Genomic DNA, 20,973 nt, shown 5'->3' with positions numbered 1-20,973 from the left:
TCATATAGTTCTGAAGAGGAAAGCATACTGTAAATGTTTGCAATCGATTAAAGAAGTCCTTCCGTCTCATTTTGAGGTATCTGGACTCCAATGTAGCGGCCTGAAAATGCACAAGATGGCGCCCAAGCTCCGTTGGAAATGGGTTGATTTGTCTGTTGGGAATTTGTGTCAACTCGTATCAAATAGTAGTCTTGGTACAACACACAACGATTCACCATCGCATTATTTATGTTTTTTTCCTTCTAATTTCGCCATCAACACGGATCAACACGAATTTTTCAGACCAAACAAAGTACCCAAAATGCATTGTGTGTCGCCTTCTCGGTCAGTGGCGTTCCAGACGTGACTTCACGTTAGGCATCGTCATCAACTCGAAAACAAAACTTTCTGAATAGTCAGCGCGAGTCTTAAAACGTAAAATATAGCTATATGTGGTGGAATCTTTGTAAAATACGCTCAGTAGAAGTAATTTGAAATCATTTTACAAATTATGGACACAACTTGTCCCGGGGGCGTCGGTTGTCCTTTAAAGAAACTTAAGAAATGCTGTCATGAAACGGTTTGAATTTTTACGATGACCATGTGGATTCATGATAACCTCATAAAATTGCAATATTATTTGCTATTTTTGCTAGCTTTGGAGCTGTCCAACTTCTCTTAATGATGTTTCTCTATTCTCTATTATCTATGATGTTGCTCTATTCTTCAAAAGCCTGTTTTGAAAATGGCTTTCACAGTTAGCCTGCAACCAAATCAATTTCTTCTCCTCCTTCAGCCATTATGGGTTGACAAAACCACGATTAAATTGACAAAAAACTATATATTTGCTTATGCGGGGTCCTACATATACAGTGTGCTAGCGCTGGCCAGTATGCTCTTATCACTTGCGGCTAGTGATACTATGGCTTGTGAAAACTCTGAAGCAGGCCATGGGTTGCTAACTTGAAATCTGACTGGAGAAAGCAACAGTTTGATTGACACTTATTTTATGCTCCAGGGCCTGCAGAACTGATTGTGAAGGCGTAGGTAGATTTCTGACTCTGGTAAACAATAATGGTTGAAATGATTGATTATTTAAATGCTTAAATATGAAAACACACGTCTGGAAGCAGCACAACAGGGGAAAAGCAATGAAAGGAAGCTTAAAGACAATTTAGGCCAGCAGAGAAGGCCTTGCAGGCCCTGATGGCCCACCACTGCTAAAAACATTTTTTCTAGTTTTTAATTGTTAATAATTGCCATTGAATCAAGTATCGGTTCTGTACGGTTCGGTTTTAAGTCTCCCTCACACACACCTTGGCAAGCAGGAACCGGCGAGTCCCAAGCATGGTGGCCAAGCGGCGTGCGGCGGCAGGTAGCCGTAGCATTGCCGACCAGCCGGTGTCCGCGGTCGCACGCCCAGCGTACCACACTGTTGACGTGGCCGCCCGTCTGCGACGAAATGGAGCCATGCAACGGCGAGTCCGGCGTGGAACAGTACAGGGCTGCATGGAACAATTCCCAAAAAGCAACCGGTTGACGTCACATGATGAGAACGACTTGCAGGAAAAAAAAACCTGGAAGCTTATCATCATGAACACCGCAACAACTCTGCAATGACACTACGAGGCTAATTGCTATATGGTGTCAAAGACTTGCACATGCTCTTTGCAGGCCCCGTTTGACCATGTAGCACTTTTAAATAAGTCCCATTGGGATTTAGTAAAAACAAGTTTTATTTTCAAGTAATTTATCAGGTGTAGTGAAGCTAAACAACCGGGTGCTAATCAGCAATGTTTTTGTCATGTGCCAGTTGTTAGCAATTAAAACTTCACCTCAGTGACTGGGTGATTGCCAACCGAAACAAGCTACTCGTATTATATCAGCTTGCGAAGAGGCAGCTAACTTGATAAAGAGATCGAGAAGATAGTGGGAAAATAATTAAAAGGGCGAGATTGAAAGTCTCGATGCAGGTTGGATAGCCTGAAGTCTGCTGCAGGGCAGCTTACTTGGATTTGGAAGCCCAATCAAATACATTTTTGGATTTGTTTCAGAATATACAGTGAGACCTCAATTTACAAACACCTTATCTTACAAACTTTTCATCTTAGAAACGTCAAATTTCTGAAAATTCAACCTTATAATAAGCACTATTTTCATAATACACACCCACCACGGCTGGCGGAGTGATCTTCGGCGGAAGCACACGACCGAACAGCACCAGACGTTAAGTTACAAACAGTCCTTATGGAAGGTGACTCTCCTTCCATAAGCCATCAACGACCATCAAAAAGGTAAATAAAACTTTATTTTACAGCACAGTTTATTTCTTTAATTACAGTCCTCATGTAATGTGCCTCTCTTTCCAAACAGCAATTCCCTTTGACCTTCGACCTCCAACGCCATTCCATCAAGCCATCAATGACCATCACAAATGTAAATAAAGCGACTATATGATACAATGCAGTGTATTTCTTTCATTACAATACAATAGCACATTTATTATACATAGAATAAGATATGTTGTGTGTAGTTTTAAGGCTTATTTAGTTGAAAAGTATATTTTATGAAAACCCGGGAATGGATTATTCCCATTTTAATGGCTTCCTATGGGATTTTTTTTTTTTTTTTTTTTTGAGATACACACTTTTCGCCTTACACACAGTGTCTGGGAACCAATTAAGTTCGTAAGTTGAGGTCTCACTGTATTTGTGTGAAAACTGCCATCTTGTTAAGCTCAACTGTAGGTACCGTATTTTCCGGTGTATAAGGAGCAATGGAGTATTAGCCCCCCCCCCGCCCAGAAAGATTTATTTTCTAACTTTTTCCACATGTAAGGCGCACCTTCAACGAATGAAAAAAGTTTTCCAACTATAATGTATAAATAGATAAAAGTGTGCATCATATGTGGAAAAAGTTTGAAAATACGCCCAAGGGGCCTTATACTCCGGTGTGCCTTATACACCCGAAAATATGTTATATTTTTTATGATCCAACTATTTCGGTTTAAACTAATTATTCTCAGCTATACTGCAAGAGCTACCAAGTGGGGGACATCACAGACATCTGCTCCAACTCTCCTCCTTCACGAACAAGAGCGTGAACTTAAAGGTTGGAAGGAAAAACCAGGGTCATACGATCATCATTTTCCCCTTCACTGTCAAAAAAAATCCTTGACTAAAACCCCATTACGTGAGAAAAAGAGTCCTCAGTGGACAAAATGTTTGAGTCCAAATGTCTACAAAAAAAGTGGCGCTATCTGTGCTCCGCGGGATTCGCATGGACGGAGAGCGGACGTTACAGAGTGCATTCAACGGCTCGAGAGGCGGTCAGAAGTGAGGCGAATGTGCGAAAAGTTATTTTAACTCATCCACTGCCATTCACAAAGAAAAAGCCAAAAGGAGAAGAAGACTGTCATTCACAAATGTATTCAGGAATTGAAAATATGACGTTGAACGCCATTCCTGAATTTGTTTTGGGTTTTGTTTTTTCATGGGTGCTGAAAAAGCACTGGCCTCTGGTAATGTTTTTTTCCCTTCCTTTCCACAAGGGGGCATTATTTCTATTTTCCTTCTATGTTAGCGTTTTGTTCCAGCTTCAGCTGTTGTTAAAGCGCTAAATAAACCTGTATTGCATTGTATTTTGTACAGCCGCCCCCCCATTTCAAGCTCCTCTAACTCCAGACCCATATAATTTAGGAATTAACTAATTGTCTGATGAAACAAAATATTCTAAGGTTTCAAACGCTCTATTGAATGTTTATTATAATAATAATACATTTCATTTATCAGCGCCTTTCAAAACTCTCAAAGTCACTTTACAGTCATAGGATCAGTACTTCTGTGGGTGAGCAGCGGCAGCCACACGCGCCAGCGTTCACTCAAGCGGTAATAACTCAAATAGATCAAGTTAGCTGGCTAGCTAATAGATAACTAACAGATAGCTAGCTAGCAAATAGACAGCGAGCTAGGTAGCCAGCAATGGTGACCCCGTTCAACCGGGAATAACTCAAATAGATCAAGTTAGCTAGCTAGCTAATAGATAGCTAGCTAGATATATAGCTAGCTAGTTAGACAACTAATAAATAGCAAATTGACAGCTAGCTAGGTAGGCAGCCAGCAACGAGGACCACACTCAACCGGGAATAACTCAAATAGATCAAGTTAGCTAGCTAGCTCGCTAATAGATAGCGAGCTAGCTAGTTAGTTAGTTAGTCCTAAAACTAGAGATTCTGTGGGTCCTGGAATTCAAGTGACAATGACAAAAACCCTGACACTGCAATGGACACATTTTTTGCACATCTGACAGTGAATGAGTCAATGGTCCTATTCTGCTCACAAGTTTGACTAATGTGATATTAAAAATTCCTTCACGAGCCATTTTACAGCCCTGACCGCTCATCCTTCTGTCTGCCTCTCGGATAATATTCCATGCAATGTGATAATGCTAATTAGTAGTAAAATAAGAGTTGGGATACATACTTTGGTACTCACCAACATAGCGAATTCTGAAGCCCCTCTTGTTGGTGCCGTGGTCCGATGACCAGCGCACCAAAAACTGGTGGCCAGAAGTGGTGATGTTGAAGGGCGTCGGTAGGTCACCGCTCAGCGTGGCTAACGTTGGGTCGTTGGCGGATGGACCTGAGGTGCAAAAAATCGGACAAGAAACAGACATTTAAACAGCTTCTTCCCTCAAGCCATTAACTCTTTGAACAGTAGCCCAAATTGAACTGTATAGTGCCTCTTTGTAATTGTTTTGATGATGATACTAGTGCAGCGTGTTCGACCGGAAACAAATTCCTTGTGTGTTCTACGTACTTGGCAATAAAGATGATTCTGATTCTGATACATTTTGTGTCATGGGGTAATGTGAAAGACACCCATCGTTCATTTCAGCGTCCGTATAATGTAGTGCAAAAACAGCCATGTTTGCTTTCTATGACGTTGATAGAACGTTTACATACACATCCGTAAACATCCCATGTTACTTCATTTTTTGTTTAGTCTATATATGGATGGATGTAGTTTATTATTAGATAACTTTGCGTATCTGTAGGGCAGGGGTGTCTAAGTCATTTTTTGCCGCGGGCCACATTGTAGTTCTGGTTTCCTCTCGAGGGCTGTTATGAATTTGGGGAACACATTAGAATGTTTAAATCCCTTCAAATATTACATATAGAGCACACAGCAAATTAATGAATAAATCGTTTTCAAATCTGAAGTCAAGAATAATGACTTTTATTGTGGTTGACATCCAAAAATATGAAAATTTGGCTCAGATTTTAGCAATCATCATGGATTTTAACAAGTTCGATTTGCTTTCGCGGGCCGAAAAAAATGATGTGGCGGGCCGGATTTGGCCCGCGGGCCTTGACTTTGACACATGTGCTGTAGGGTGTACCATTATTAAACATCTTTATTTTCAGCCTAATATCATGTTACACCCTCCTCGTCCCTGATAGGCTCGGTCGAAATGATGTCATCACTGCTGTATATATAAAACCAAGTGAAAGGGGCGGGTCTATGCATACCTGTCAACCTCCACGGCTCCATGCCCTTACAAACTGTCGTATTTTCCCTTACAAAATATCAAATAATCTTACACCATATTTTTTTTCCAACATGTTTATTTATGTAGTTTAACATGTTATATTGTACATGTGTTTCGTTATATCATTCTGTACATATTGTTAATAAATGATGAAATTACAAGTGTTGCTGAATGACCACAGTCCTGATATTTGCTCCCACTCTTTGTGATGCTTGCCTTTTCCATTTAACTTCAGCATTTTAATTCAGGTTCGGCCATTGCGACTTGATGATTGTCTCCAAAGACAATTCAAAATGATGTTGTAATGTAAGCCTCCTGCTCTGCTTTCGCTTTGGTCACGTGTGATCGGAATGATGCAATGAGAAATCCCCAGGCGGCAAACGCATGCGCACAGTAGCATCAAACCGCTTGCTTCGTTTGCAATGAAAAAAACGATACCGAGATAGAGGCTATCGCGGCGAACTCGTTTGACTTGCCATTTTGTGATAGTCGGTGTATACCGGATGTTACCCATCATAGAAAAATGTGCGTTTTTCCGTACAGATTTTCTTGTACGTCGTACACGTATTAAAATGCATAATTAACGTACAGTAAAGTCTCGTTATATCGATATTCAAGGGAGTCCGAAAAAATATCGATATAACCGGGACTATCGATATATCCGACCCTGTTTGCATGTAATTTGCTCCGTGCGTGCATAGAAATAGTATCAATATAACCGGGACTATCGATATATCCGATATCGATATAACGAGACTTTGCTGTAAACGTAAAACGTAGCGGTTGACAGGTATGTCTATGTCTTTTGGCTTTCCCAACTTGACCAGAAATGTCTCTGTGTTGTCTACAAGAATAAAGTAATCTTTTTTGTTCACCACTTTGGTCCCTGCTGATGTTTCATGATAAATGTCCATAAACCAGAGAACCAGAAAGAGATATATCATTTATCCCAACATTTTTGGTGCCGAAACCCGGGACGACGAAGTCCCAGGAACGGAAGGTGGTGGTGGTGGTGGTGGGGAGGAGATCGCCCACTTTTTGCTGAACACAAAGGACATTTTTTTTTCTTTACCGTCAAAAATTTCCAACACGTCAAACTCTCTCTCCGTGTGAAAGCTTTCAAAAGTGATGGTGACGTTGTAGCCCTTTTCCACGCTGATGCTCCACGAGCACATCTGCAGATTGGGATAACTTTCGGGCCAACCGGGACTCAGGATGACACCTGACGAGTCGTATCGTACGTCGTGAGCGGGGCACTGAACTAAAAGACGAACAAAAAAAGTTAGATTTATACTTTCTCCAAAAAATGTGGCAGAGTATAAAACATTCCAAGCTAAGACCTTGACACGACGGCGGCGCCGCGTCCATCTGCAGCCTCTCTCCTAGGCGGCAGGTGAGAATATTGCTGCCGACCAATGAGAATCCAGGATGGCATCTGTACCTGATGATGTCACCTAAAAAAAATGGATGCAAGCACCTTTTTCAATCATATTTGTTGAACTAATGCAGTGATCCCCCTCACTTCACGGTTCACTTATTGCGGGTACAGTGCATCGCATATTTTTTTTTTTAGAAAGAGAGAAAGAGAGAGACTAAATTAGTCTGAAAAAGGCAGCATTATTCTCGAAAAGATAGCAGGAAAGTAGCAACTTGCCTTGGCACCACCTTAATTCATTCTCTGCCAATAATTCATTCCCTGCCATTCACAAATTTATTCGGAAATTGAAAATATGACAGAGCGCCATTCCCGAATTTGTTTGCATTTTTTTTTTTTTTTTGCTGGAGTGCCAATAAAGCGCTGGCCAGACCTCTGGCAATGTTTCCCCTTCCACAAGGGGGCATCATTTCCCCTTTTTTCATGTTAGCTCTTTGTTCCAGCTTCAGCTGTTGTTAAAGCGCTATATAAACCAATATGTATGTCTTGCATTGCATTTTGGATATCCGCCCTTATTTTCAAGTTCATATAACTCCAGCCATATACTTTCAGAATTAACTCTTATTTTTTACTAGGCCGGGGGTCTGGGCAACTCTGGAGCTGATAAGCTGCTACAAAAAATAATAAAATAAAATAAAATAAAATAAAATAAAATAAAATAAAATAAAATAAAATAAAATACTGTACATCAATCCCAAATTAGTCAGTGGTGCCTCATTTTGTAAACCAGAAAGAATAAGAAAAAATATAATATACACATAGCATTAGTGTATATTCATTGACTGCATAAAAAGTGTTTTAACTCATTAACCGCCATTCCCGAATTTATTCGGGAATTGAAAAGCATGACGTGGAGCACCATTCCTGAATTTGTTAATTTTTTGTTCTTGCAGGGGGCCGATCAAGCGCTGGTCAGACCTCTGGCAATGTTTTTTTCCCTCCCACGAGGGGTCAGAATTTGCCTTTTGTACATCCGCCCCCATTTCATGTTCAGATAACTCCATAACCCTATAATTTCGGAATTAACACTTTTTTTCTTGATGAAAAAAGACAGTCTAAGGTTTCTTACGCTGCATTGAATGTTTATGTCGTCCTAAAACTCAATATTCTGGGGGTCCTGGAATTCAAGTGACAATGACAAAAACCCTGGCACTGGAATGGACAATTTTTTGAGTTAATTGTCTAAACATAAACACATTGGCTGTGAGTAGATCAACACAGTCCCCACTTTGTGGATTTTGGCCTATCACGGGGGGTTCTGGTCCCCATTAACCCTGATAAACGGGAATACTGTACCACCCCCAATGAAAATTGAGCAGTGTTATCTGATTTTTCTGATACAGGTTGTGCACTGCACAATCCTGGTGAGTTTTGTGTTCGTGTCCTTTTTAAACATATTTTTTGGTGGTCTTCAGAGTGTCTCGTTTCAGCAACGGCATTAAAGTGACATGTCCAAAGGCGAGGGGGAAAACAAAAAAAACAAAACCAAAAAGAAATGGTGAGGGACAGCTGGATGATGACTCACCTATCTCCAACTCGCCGTCCTCCATCAGCATGTCAGCGTTGGGCACATCCGGAGGGGGCTGGCAGACCCTTAATTGGTAGGCTGCAAGATGGATGACACAAAGGGGAGCAGCAGAGGAAAACGGTATGAATGTGGAAGGCACCGTCGAGGTTAAAACGCACCATTTATTTTGCTTTATGCTTTACTTAACCCTCCGATTGAACTCCATATGTGCGTGCGGTTCGGTCAGCGGAGAAGCCGGCCGCGCAAATACATTGCTTGTCTTGAATCATAAAAGGCAACAGCCACCGGGCTGAGAGGTTTGCAATCGATACGACTGCAAGATCGTAGATCATTTCGTAAACCCGGCAAGTGAGTGGCCCAGAGAGAAAATACAGAAAGAAGGAGAGCGCCGAGGGCTTTAAGTCATTACCAAATTGACGATAAGAATAAAATATGTCAATAAGTATCTGCAGATCTACGTTTTTATTTTTTTATTTTAATGAATGCACAATGTGTATGTACAGGATCCCTTAGCGAAGCAATTGATCTCACAGATCTCAAAAGCATTTTCATGGCCTCTGTGTTGTCTAGAATTGTCCTTGGAATGTTAAGCGTTTTAGAGTTTTGAAGGACAACCGACACCATTTTTTTGTTTCCTAACTGACATCAGAAAAACGTTTTATAGCATCTAAATACCTAAAACACGTAGGCTGGTATTTTTAGTCAAATGCAAAACACCAATAAAAAAGACTTAAAGTGTCCCAAAACTGCCACAAAATGAGCTAGAAACTGGGAAGATTCAGAAAGTCACGCCAGGATACTCCTTCACAAACTGCCTTGCTCCAGAATCAAAACAATGGCCTCAGGGAGTTCAGAATCGGAGAAGATGCTTTCTTGTTACTCATCCAGTTATGAATACGATTCAAATAGTTCTGAAGAGGAAAGCATACATTTTTTCAATCGATTAAAGAAGTCCTTCCATATCAATTTGAGCCGTCTGGACTTCAATGTAGCGGTCAGAAAATGCACAAGATGGCGCACAAGTTCCGTTGGAAATGGGCTGATTTGTTCGCTGGGAACTTCTTTATGCGTGTTACCGCAATTGGCTGCAACACACTACGATTCACCATCGCGCTATTTATGTAGTTTTCCTTCTAATTTCGTGATCAAAACGATTTTTTCAGGCGAAAAAAAGGACACAAAATGCATTGTGTCGCTTTCTCATTCAGGGGCATTCCCTCCGTGACGTCACTTAGGGCATCGTCATCAACTCGAAAACAAGACTATTCAGCGCGAGTCTTAAAACGTAAAATATAGCTATATGCGGTGGAATCTTTGTAAAATGCGCTCAGTAGAAGTAATTTGAAGTGATTTTACGAATTATGGACAACTTGACCGGGGGTGTCGGTTGTCTTTTAAGTCATCAAATGTATGCCGTCCTGCTCCGCCCACACGGCTTTGGCGAAAAGTAGAACGATGAGCCATTTTGCATCACTCGTCTGTCTGAGGACGTGGTTGCAATTTCGGAGCGGTCAAACAAAATATATTTCATCAAATATACTGTCTCGAAAATGTCAGCTATAAAATGGTGGATTTTGTGTCGCTTTTCATGCCTGGGCACTTTTTTGTTAATTTTTGTGAGTCAAATGTCATGATGCCAAGTTAAATAGTCTTGGGTGTCAAAAATTTGGCGACAGTCAGACAAAAATGTCACATTTCCAATGTCCGGACACAGCCAAGGAAGATTTGCTTGTTGATCTGCTCATGATTGACACGTCCAGCAGAAGCAAAGCTGTTTTTAGGAGGTGAATTCTCAAATCAAATCTGCTATTTATCACATTTTAGAGACAAAATTCAACTTTGCCGTGTGTGTGTTCAAACAATAAAGGCACAGCTGCACAATTGGCATGACATTTAAATACTATAGTAGACCTTCAGTTTTTTTATGTACACAATGCTAACAAGCAGTGTTCTATTTTTCAACCATCTGCAACCTACAACAGAACACAAACAAAATCCAAAAAAAACAAACCCTCCAACAGATGGTACTTTTTCTCAACAGCCACAACCTACCAAAATGATTAATTACGAGTGTGACATCCGTATAAAACAGTGTTGGGGAAAAAAAGACTTGCATGGAGGAGTGAGAGAGAGAAAGAGAAAGAGAGAGAGATGTGAGAGTGTGCACAAGTGCTTAAAAACAATACTGTGAAGGGTAAACAGAGTCGGGAAAGTAATAAAAATAATTGTGTCTAATTAAATAATCCCCCGCAACGAAACTTTTCAAGCTGAAAAAAAATACATCATATTTATCTCGGAGATAAAAATAATGGAATTCAACAGAGTAACTGAGAGCTTTAAAATGAAGTTCTAGCGACAAGACCACCACTCCATAATGTTGCCTAAACGGGGAGCCAAGTAGACCTACCCAGAAAAGTGCAATGATTGGGCACCAATTAATATTAATAATAATAATAATACATTTCAAAACTCTCAAGGTCACTTTACAGTCACAGGATAAGGTTTTCTGCAGCAACACGTCCCAGCGTTACTCAACCTGGAAGTATCTCAAATAGATCGAAAGCTAGCTAGCTAGCTAATAGATAGCAAACAGCTAGCAAGTAGATAGCGAATAGCTATCTAAAAGATAGCTAATAATAATAATAATAATAATAATAATAATAATAATAATAATAATAATAATAATAATAATAATAATAATAATACATTTCATTTATAAGCGCCTTTCAAAACTCTCAAGGTCACTTTACAGTCACAGGATAAGGTTTTCTGCAGGTGACTAGCGGCAGCAACACGTGCCAGCGTTACTCAACCTGGAAGTATCTCAAATAGATCGAAAGCTAGCTAGCTAGCTAGCTAATAGATAGCAAACAGCTAGCAAGTAGATAGCGAATAGCTATATAAAAGATAGCTAATAATAATAATAATAATAATAATAATAATAATAATAATAGCAATAATAATAATAATAATAATAATAATAATAATAATAATAATAATAATAATAATAATAATATTCTCATCTATCATCTCATTTTCCGTACCGTTTATTCCTCATTAGGGTCGCAGAGGTTGCTGGAGCCTATCTCAGCTGTGTTCGGGCACGAGGCGGGGGACACCCTGAATTGGTTGCCAGCCAATCGCAGGGCACACAAAGACATACAACAGTCACTCTCACACTCACACCTAGGGACAATTTGGAGTGGTCAATCTGCCTGCCATGCATGTTTTTGGAGTGTGGGAGGAAACCGGAGGACCCAGAGAAAACCCACGCGGGTCCGGGGAGAACATGCAAACTCCACAGGGAGGCCGGACCGGGACGCGAACCCCTGCTCCGAACCCCTGCACTGTGAAGCCGGTGTGCTAACCACTCGACTACCGGGCCGCCCTAATAATAATAATAATAATAATAATAATAATAATAATAATAATAATTATTATTATTATTATTATTATTATTATTATTATTATTATTATTATACATTTCATTTATAAGCGCCTTTCAAAACTCTCAAGGTCACTTTACAGTCACCGGATAAGTTTTTCTACGGGTGAGCAGTGGCAGCCACACACAATTGCAAAGACTGAAGCAACATTTGTTTGAAAAACATTTCGAATATAAAAAGTAAGTCAAAGTAATTGCAGCCCAACTAATTTTCGACTTTAGTGAGTCGTCAAGGAAATTATAAGGAGTTGCTGCCCGCCATTACAAAAACAACTCATTTGTCTTCTCGGCAACAGCTAGCAACCAGCGCAAGGAACACCGACCCAACTATGCTTCGATCTGCTGAAACTTAAATTGTTCTTTGTGGAGCCATACGTCAACGTTTTCAGGCACAACCGCGATTGACTGAAGGATAAAATTGAATAATCGACAACATCGGCAACACCAAAACTGATCCAAGTCATTGTTGAATAATGTCATTTACCCTTACCGTGATAGCTCAAAACAAAAAAGCCAGCTCCGGAAAAATCCGAGTGGAATTTGATGAGGATGATGTTAGAGGTGGAGTACACCGACTCCAGTGCCGTGTTGCCACTGAATTGGCCGATCTGTGGGGACGATTGGTCCGGACCATCCCTGCAGTGAACAAAAAGAAATAAATAAATAGCTACAAGTACAAGAAGTGGTCATTTATTGTGAGGAAATGGGCAGGAATAAAGAATAGAAGAGCTTTGATGACATTTACAAGAAAAGTGCTTTGTGAAGATACTGCCAAAAACCATAAGCGAGAAAACAAAGATCATAGGCATTGTACTGTTGTCAGTGGTGGACCATCAAGGCCTGCAAAGCCTTCTATGCTGGCTTAAAAATATCTGAATCACAGACGGATGTTAATTATATTTTGTCCATGAATTCTTATTAAATAATTCCAAATTGACTTTCAGCTTCTTTTCATTACTTCTCGCCATTTGCGTTGCTTCCAGATGTGTGTTTTCATATTTAAAGGACAACCGATGCCTCGGGACAAGTTGTGTCCATAATTTGTAAAATCACTTCAAATGACTTCTACTGAGCTTATTTTACAAAGATTCCACGGCATATAGCTATATTTTACATTTTAAGACTCATGCTGAATATTCAGGAAGTCTTGTTTTTGAGTTGGTGACGATACCTACGTGACGTCACGGTTGGTATTGTCACTGACTGAGAAAGCAACACACAATGCATTCTTTGGTACTTTGTTTGGTCTGAAAACTTCATGTTGATCCGTGTTGATGGCGAAATTAGAAGGGAAAACCCATCAATAATGTGGTGGTGAATCGTTGTGTGTTGCTCCAAGACTACTATTTGAGCTGGCAAATTCCTAGCAGACAAATCAGCCCATATCCAACGGAGCTTGGGCGCCATCTTGTGCATTTTCTGGGATACTACATTTCAGTCCAGATGTCTCAAAATGACACGGGAAGGACTTCTTTAATCGATTGCAAACATTTATGCTTTCTTGTTCAGAACTTTTTGAATAATATTCATAACTGGATGAGTAAGAAGAAAGCATCTTCTCCGCATCTGAAGCCATTGTTTTGATTCTCGAGCAAGGCAAGACGTCTTGGCGTGACGTCACGAACAAGGGGGACCTTCTGAAACTGGCCATTTCCGGTTTCATTTTGAAGTAGTTTTTGGCCACTTTAAGTCATTTTTATTGGTGCTTTTCATTTGACTAAAAATATCAGCCTGTGTGTTTTGGGTATTTTAGATGCTATAAAACGTTTTTCTGATGTCAGTTAGGAAACAAAAAAAATGGTGTCAGTTGTCCTTTAAGCATTTGACCAATCAAATTTCAGCCATTATTTGTTACCAGGGTCAGAAATCGACCTGGACGTCTTCACAATCAGTTCTGCAGGCCCTGTCGTATCTAATGTGTGTATCAAACTGTTGCTGTAACCAATCAGATTTCGAGATGGCAACACAACAGAGGTACCGACGCCTTCTTGAAGGTGCTGGTCAACGTCAGCGTTTTCGCAAACTATGATTGGCTAATCACAAGACGCACTTTTCAAGAAAAAGTGGACATCGTGAAGATAGGTCGGTCTTTGTTGTTGGCAGCAATACGTCTGTGTAAGCTCTCAGTCGTACAGGAGTGGTCCATCGATGAGAAGGTTTCTTCAGCCGTCATCTGTACAAAAGTGATTGAATCTGAGGTGGTTCTTTAAATCAGCTAATTTAAAGGTGGCCTTTTCTAAGTTACGTACCAGCAGAAGGATGTCTCTCCCAAAGTTGGCAGCAATACGTCTGTGTAAGCTCTCAGTCGTACAGGAGTACTTTGGGAGAGACATCCTTCTGCTGGTACGTAACTTAGAAAAGGCCACCTTTAAATTAGCTGATTTAAAGAACCACCTCAGATTCAATCACTTTTGTACAGATGACGGCTGAAGAAACCTTCTCATCGATGGACCACTCCTGTACGACTGAGAGCTTACACAGACGTATTGCTGCCAACTTTGGGAGAGACATCCTTCTGCTGGTACGTAACTTAGAAAAGGCCACCTTTAAATTAGCTGATTTAAAGAACCACCTCAGATTCAATCACTTTTGTACAGATGACGGCTGAAGAAACCTTCTCACCTCCTGTACGACTGAGAGCTTACACAGAGATAGGTCGGTCAGTTATTTCCTGGCTAATGGTATCCTCTAGTGGACTTGTCGTATATCACACCACACATTTTACAGTCTGGATTGATTCAGACGTAGCACTACTGAAAGCCGAGGGATGAAATCCACGGCCCGCCAATGACTGTTGTTCTCCGACGGGTTGTTTCGTCAAAATGTGTCATTGGCAGCAAGTGAAGGCTGAACTCCGAAATACAAACTCGCTGGGAAGCCAGTATATTTCTTTCTTTATTTACTTAGTGTGCGTTTCTCTCGCTGATGCGGCGGTTCAAATAGATTTGGCTTTGTCACTGCCGTCTAAGGGACATTGCAACACATTAACGCGGTTGTTAGTTTAAAGGAATAACAAACACATGCCAAAGACTGCTGTGGATTTTTTGGCTCAGGGCTTTTTTGTTATTCAGTGACTTGGCATTCAGACCATGAAGTTTGAAAGGACAACCGACACCATTTTTTTTGTTTCCTAACTGACATCAGAAAAACGTTTTATAGCATCTAAAATACCCAAAACACACAGGCTGATCTTTTTATAGTCAAATGCAAAACACCAATAAAAATGACTTAAAGTGTCCCAAAACTACTTCAGAATGACCCCGGAAATAGCTAGTTTCAGAAGGTCCCGCCCCTTTGTTTGCGCAGCACGCCAGGACATCTTGCCTTGCTCTAGAATCAAAACAATGGTTTCAGATTCGGAGAAGATGCTTTCTTGTTACTCATCAATTTATGAATATGATTCAAATAGTTGTGAAGAGGAACGCATAAATGTTTGCAGTCGGTTAAAGAAGTCCTTCCGGATCATTTTGAGGCGTCTGGACTCCAATGTAGCGTCCCAGGAAATGCACAAGATGGCGCCCAAGCTCTGTTGGAAATGGGCTGATTTGTCTGCTGGAAATGTGTGTCAACTCGTATCAAATAGTAGTCTTGGTGCAACACACAACGATTCACCATCGTGTTATTTTGGTGTTTTCCTTGTAATTTCACCATCAACACGAAGTTTTCAGACCAAACAAAGTACTCAAAATGCATTGTGTGTCGCTTTCTCGGTCAGGGGTGTTCCAGACGTGATGTCACGTCAGGCATCGTCATCAACTCGAAAACAAGACTTCCTGAGTATTCAGCGCGAGTCTTAAAATGTAAAATATAGCTATATGCGGTGGAATCTTTGTAAAATATTAAAAAATAATAAAAAAAAATAATAAAAAAAAAATTGAAGTTATTTTACAAATTATGGAGAACAACTGGTCCGGAGGTGTCGGTTGTCCTTTAAAGGGGAACATTTTGCCACACTTTTGATCCGGTAATACACAGGTGGCAAAGTCAAGGCCCGGGGGCCAGATCTGGCCCGCCATATCATTTTATTTGGCCCGCCAAAGCAAATATAAGCACTGACCCCGCAAGCTGGCGCATTAAGTCGGTGTTCACGTTATGGTCACTTGTTGAATTTGGTAACATCACGAAGCGGCGCCACCCGTTTGCCTCTCATCCACGTTAAGAATCCGGAAGTCTCCACGGGCCTACGGAGGCATACCGTGAAGCGAGGACTCAGCAAATATGGTCGCTCCCTGTATGAGACCAATTAGCGAAGAAACTCAACGGCTGGCATCTGGCTCGCTACCTGAGGAGGGCCGGCGTGCAAATGGCACCCCCGTCACGCGAACGGCACTCCCTGCTGAGAGACAGCGCTACCGCGGAGGGCGCGATGATGCGAGTGTCAGCGGCTTGCTCTTGATGTGATTTTAGCGATCGCTTCATGCGTAGGCAATTTTCGCTCAACTAAATGCTCGTGGAAAGACGGATTGGCTCATAGATAGAGTGAAACATTTTCAACATCATCTTTTTTTTATTTGGACTGTGCGATTATGTCACAAAGTTTGTTGTAGTCGTAGTACAAAGTAGTAGTAGAAGCATTTCCAGCTGGTAGAGAATGATACTGCTACCTCTTGACTGGTACTCGTTAGAGGGAGCATATACTGGAACTCCTACTCTGGCATCCCTTCATTGGCTCTCTTTACATTTTAGAGTTCTTTTGATGATCTTACTAATAGTTTTCAATGTCTTTAAAAGACCTTGTACTCTTTGGTACTTGACACAGCATGATTCAGACATGAGCTTAGTTTTACTCCCTGGTGCTTTCTACTATTTTTGTGACTGCTTTATTTCCTATATATCACAAAGTGTCAAAGTCAAGGCCCGCGGGCCAAATCCGGCCCGCCACATCATTTTTTTCGGCCCGCGAAAGCAAATCAAACTTAAAGGATTCCATGATGATTGCTAAAATCTGAGCCAAAATTTCAGATTTTTGGATGTCAACCACAATAAAAGTCATTATCTTGACTTCAGATTTGAAAACGAGTTATTCATTAATTTGCTGTGTGCTCTATATGTAATATTTGAAGGGATTTAAACATTCTAATGGGTTCCCCAAATTCATAACGGCCCTCGAGAGGAAACCAGAACTACAATGTGGCCCGCGGCAAAAAAATGACTTTGACACCCCTGCTATATATGTTACTTGTCATGTTATGCCTCCGTTTTAGGCTTGGCAGCGTTAGCTGTAACAAAGCGCGATATAAATCCACATGTATTGTATTGTACTTTGTTAAAGCTTTGCTCGCCAGCGTGCCATCAGAAGGTCGCAACAGAGCTAAGAAAGCCATGAAAGTGGACATCCTAAGGAAACAAAACAAATTCATTTGGGATTTCGTGTTCGGCTTCTGCGACAGTCAAAAACTGATGGTACACGTGTTAAAACCCGTACAACTTTTCCGGGATTGTCAGTCTTGTTTATGGCCTGGTTTTGAGGTCCACAGCTAAGATCAAGATTCAGGGTTAAATTTATGACTCGTCTTGTTTTAAAGTGTGCGGATTTGGTGGGATCAAGTGACGCTTTTGTGTGCTATTTATCTTGTTGAAGGTTGCATAACTTTTATTTGGGATTATGATGGTTCGAGTCACAGCCATTTAGAATTGATGTGCAATTCAGGATTGTGAGCAGTTGTCTGAGCTTTACGGCAGTCTTACTTTCAAGTGCGAGCATCTTTTAAAGGACGACACCATTTTTTGGTTTCCTAACTGACATCAGAAAAACGTTTTATAGTATCAAAAATACCCAAAACATGCAGGCTGAATTTTTTTGTCAAATGCAAAACACCAATCTAAATGACTTAAAGTGTCCCAAAACTACTTGAAAATGACCTCAGAAAGTTTCAGTTTCAGAAGGTCCCGCCCCCTTGTTCGTGACATCATGCCAGGACGTCTTGCCTTGCTTAGAATCAAAACAATACCTTCAGATTCGGAGAAGATGCTTTCTTTTACTCATCCAGTTATGAATATGATTCAAATAGTTCTGAAGGGGAAAGCATGAATGTTTGCAATCGATTAAAGAAGTCCTTCCCCCTCATTTTGAGGCGTCTGGACTCCAATGTAGCGCCAAGAAAATGCACAAGATGGTGCCCAAGCTCTGTTGGAAAATGGGCTGATTTGTCTGCTGGGAATTTGTGTCAACTAGTATCAAATAGTAGTCTTGGTGCAACACACAACGATTCACCATCGCATTATTTATGTTTTTTTTCCTTCTACTTTCATCAACTCGAAAACAAGACATCCTGAATATTCAGCGCGAGTCTTAAAACATAAAATATAGCTATATGCCGTGGAATCTTTGTAAATGCGCTCAGTAGAAGTCATTTGAAGTGATTTTACAAATTATGGACGCAACTTGTCCAGAGGTGTCAGTTGTCCTTTAAGGGATGCAATGTGGTTTTAATTTAACCTGTGAGGCTTTTGTGTGATTTGTAGAAGGCACACTTCAAGACGAAAAACGTACCGAGGATTAACGGTTAAAAAGTATTACAGTGATGCCATTGTTGTGGAATTTATGGACGTCTCAATTTACGTTTTTACAATTTGTGATTTTGGCGGGGTTCTGCGATATAGGAGTTTGTTTCACTTTAAGCTGGGGATTTCTCCTGCCATGTGCGGTCGCTCCGTTTTAGGCTAGGCAGCTTTTGTGAGATTTACTCAAAGTCTTTCATTAGGACGGATGGCATTTGCACGACGTTACAGTTGCTATATTGAAACGGTGTAACACTCATGGAATTTATGCTTGCCTTGTTTGACGTGGAATTCAGATAGATTTATGTCCGCGGTGTCTTCTATGCAAGGGGCTTATTTTACTGGATTCTTACTTTGAGATGTATCACTTTTGGAAGATTTATGGTCGATTTTTTTAAGGCTTTCTAACCTGAGATTTATGGTTGTTATACTTTAAATCATTCACTGCCATTCCCGATTTTGTTCGGGGTTTGGTTTTTCAGGCGAGAGGTGCCAAATAAAACACAGGTCAGACCTCTGACAATGTTTTTGCCTTCCACGGGGCGGCATCATTTGCCTTTTGTCCATGTTAGTGCTTTGGTACAGTTTCAGGTGTTGTAAAAGCGCTATATAAATCAATAAGTATTGTAATGTATTGTATTTTGTACAGCCACCCCCATTTCAAGCTCAGATATCTCCTGACCTATATAACTTAGGAATCAATTTTGTTTTCTGATGAAAGAAGAGCGTCTAAGGTTTCTGATGCTGAATTGAATGGATACAAGGTCCTAAAACTCAATACTCTGTAGGTCCTGGAATTCGAGTGAAAATGACAAAAATGAATGAGTTAATGTACAATGTATTTTTAGTTTGCTTTTGTGATTGATATAAAGTCCAGACAATCCATGATTTTAAACAACCACACATTCTAATATTCATGACTTGCCTTTCTTTTTTATCATCAGGATTTAACACTGTTCGTTTGTGAATCAGTTAAGGTATAAATAGATGAGCAGAATAAAAAAATGCTATTTGGTAATGTTACAGAACTGTTCTTCTGTAAAGTGAGCCTACCAAAAGCGTGAATAGTCCCGGTGACAATATGGGCAAGGGCAACCTACCACACGGTGATGTAGTCATAAATGGGCTCCGTGCTCAGTACTGTGAAGTTGATATAGATCCCGTGTCCGGGTGGGACCCTAACGCTCCACACGCAGTCCTGGAAGTTGGGGTATTCCTCAGGGTGACCAGGTGAGTAAATTGTTCCATTTAGTGAGGTGATATTTCCACCACAAAGAGCTGTTAGGGATGATCATAGCAAACATTACACACATTTATTAGTGTTATGACCACTGGGCAATACGTTTTACTAAACTTTTTAAGCCACGCGGCGCTTTCAACCTCATCAACGTTGATATTTATGTTCTTTTTTTTTGCAGTTCCCCAATGGTATTTAGCTGGATTATTGATGTTGTTTTAGCACCCCGAGAGGGAATAATCCACATTAAGGGACATACAGTAAAAGCACAAGTCCTCAAAATTGCCACTCGAACGGTACTTGGATAAAAGTCCTAATAAAATAAGACCATAATAGCTTCGAGATATGATTCTTCCTCGGCAATTAACTGCAGTGGTATCACAACACTCCTTTTAGTGCCCTTCCTAATAAATCTTTTTTTTTGTGTATCATTACAGGTCACACGTGCTCCCTCTAATTGCATTTGCAGTTATTTCCGCTTTTATTGCGGCACTTTTCCATATCAAATCCTAATAAAAAAATGCATTCGGCGGGTTCTTAATGGGAGTCGCCGTGCATATCAAATAGGTATAACTGAAGAGTGAGATAAAGGTAATTGAGCGGATATTAATTACAATATTATTGTCAGGGTGTTTTATGTAGTACTTTTCTATTTTTTATCCTTTTTTTTTAACCTGCACATCGAGGTAGCGGGTGATTCCAGTTCCGGCTGAGTCCGTGCAAACATGTCAAGGAAGCGTCCCCGATGAGGGAGTAACCGGGAAGGCACTCAAAGGAGACCGTCATGCCAACGCTGAAGTCGGTGCCGATCACGATGCCGTTCCGAAACGGCCGGGGGTCTGGGCAACTCTGCAGCTGATAAGCTGTTAAAATAAATAAAAGAAAACAAAAGAAAACATCAATCCCAAATTAGTCAGTGGTGCTTCATTTTGTAAACCAAAAAGAATAAGAAAATATATATAGGTATATATAATACGTATACATACACATAGCATTATTGTAAATTAATTAACTGTATAAAACTTTTTTTCTGGATAAATAAGAGAGTCTAAAGCAAGGGTCGGGAACATATGGCTCGCGAGCCATATATGGCTCTTTTGATGATTGCAAATGGCTCGCCGATAAAACTAAATACATATTCTCGCTTTTTTGCCGTTCATTTCCCATTGGGGCTGCAGTTGGCGGAAAGCGCAATTTTGAGTTGAAACAGGTAAACGCCCCTTTAAATCAGCCCGACAGTTAAAAAAAAAAAAAAAGAGGAATACGCTCCAGCTTGAATGCATCGGAGGATTCGCGAT

General features: G+C 40.5%; 1 protein-coding gene across 2 annotated transcripts in view; it reads right to left on the bottom strand.

Moving 5' to 3' along the window:
* csmd3b (CUB and Sushi multiple domains 3b) overlaps positions 1 to 20,973 on the bottom strand; it is a 291,556-nt gene that overhangs the window by 30,993 nt on the left and 239,590 nt on the right. The window contains exons 44-51 of one of the 2 annotated variants that reach the window (XM_089023141.1): positions 20,350 to 20,538; positions 19,539 to 19,716; positions 12,428 to 12,573; positions 8,490 to 8,570; positions 6,870 to 6,983; positions 6,602 to 6,790; positions 4,473 to 4,619; positions 1,296 to 1,484 (exon numbers count right to left, since the gene is read on the bottom strand). In XM_089023141.1, the coding sequence (XP_088879267.1) occupies positions 1,296 to 1,484; positions 4,473 to 4,619; positions 6,602 to 6,790; positions 6,870 to 6,983; positions 8,490 to 8,570; positions 12,428 to 12,573; positions 19,539 to 19,716; positions 20,350 to 20,538 (1,233 nt within the window). Of the gene's footprint in view, positions 1 to 1,295; positions 1,485 to 4,460; positions 4,620 to 6,601; positions 6,791 to 6,869; positions 6,984 to 8,489; positions 8,571 to 12,427; positions 12,574 to 19,538; positions 19,717 to 20,349; positions 20,539 to 20,973 lie in introns of both variants that reach the window. The other variant, XM_089023140.1, reaches the window with a different exon arrangement.

This window comes from Hippocampus bargibanti, linkage group LG20 (genome assembly GCF_051943395.1).
Source record: "Hippocampus bargibanti isolate YZ-2025 linkage group LG20, ASM5194339v1, whole genome shotgun sequence".
NCBI lineage: Eukaryota > Metazoa > Chordata > Actinopteri > Syngnathiformes > Syngnathidae > Hippocampus > Hippocampus bargibanti.
This window is presented reverse-complemented; position numbering and strand designations above follow the sequence as displayed.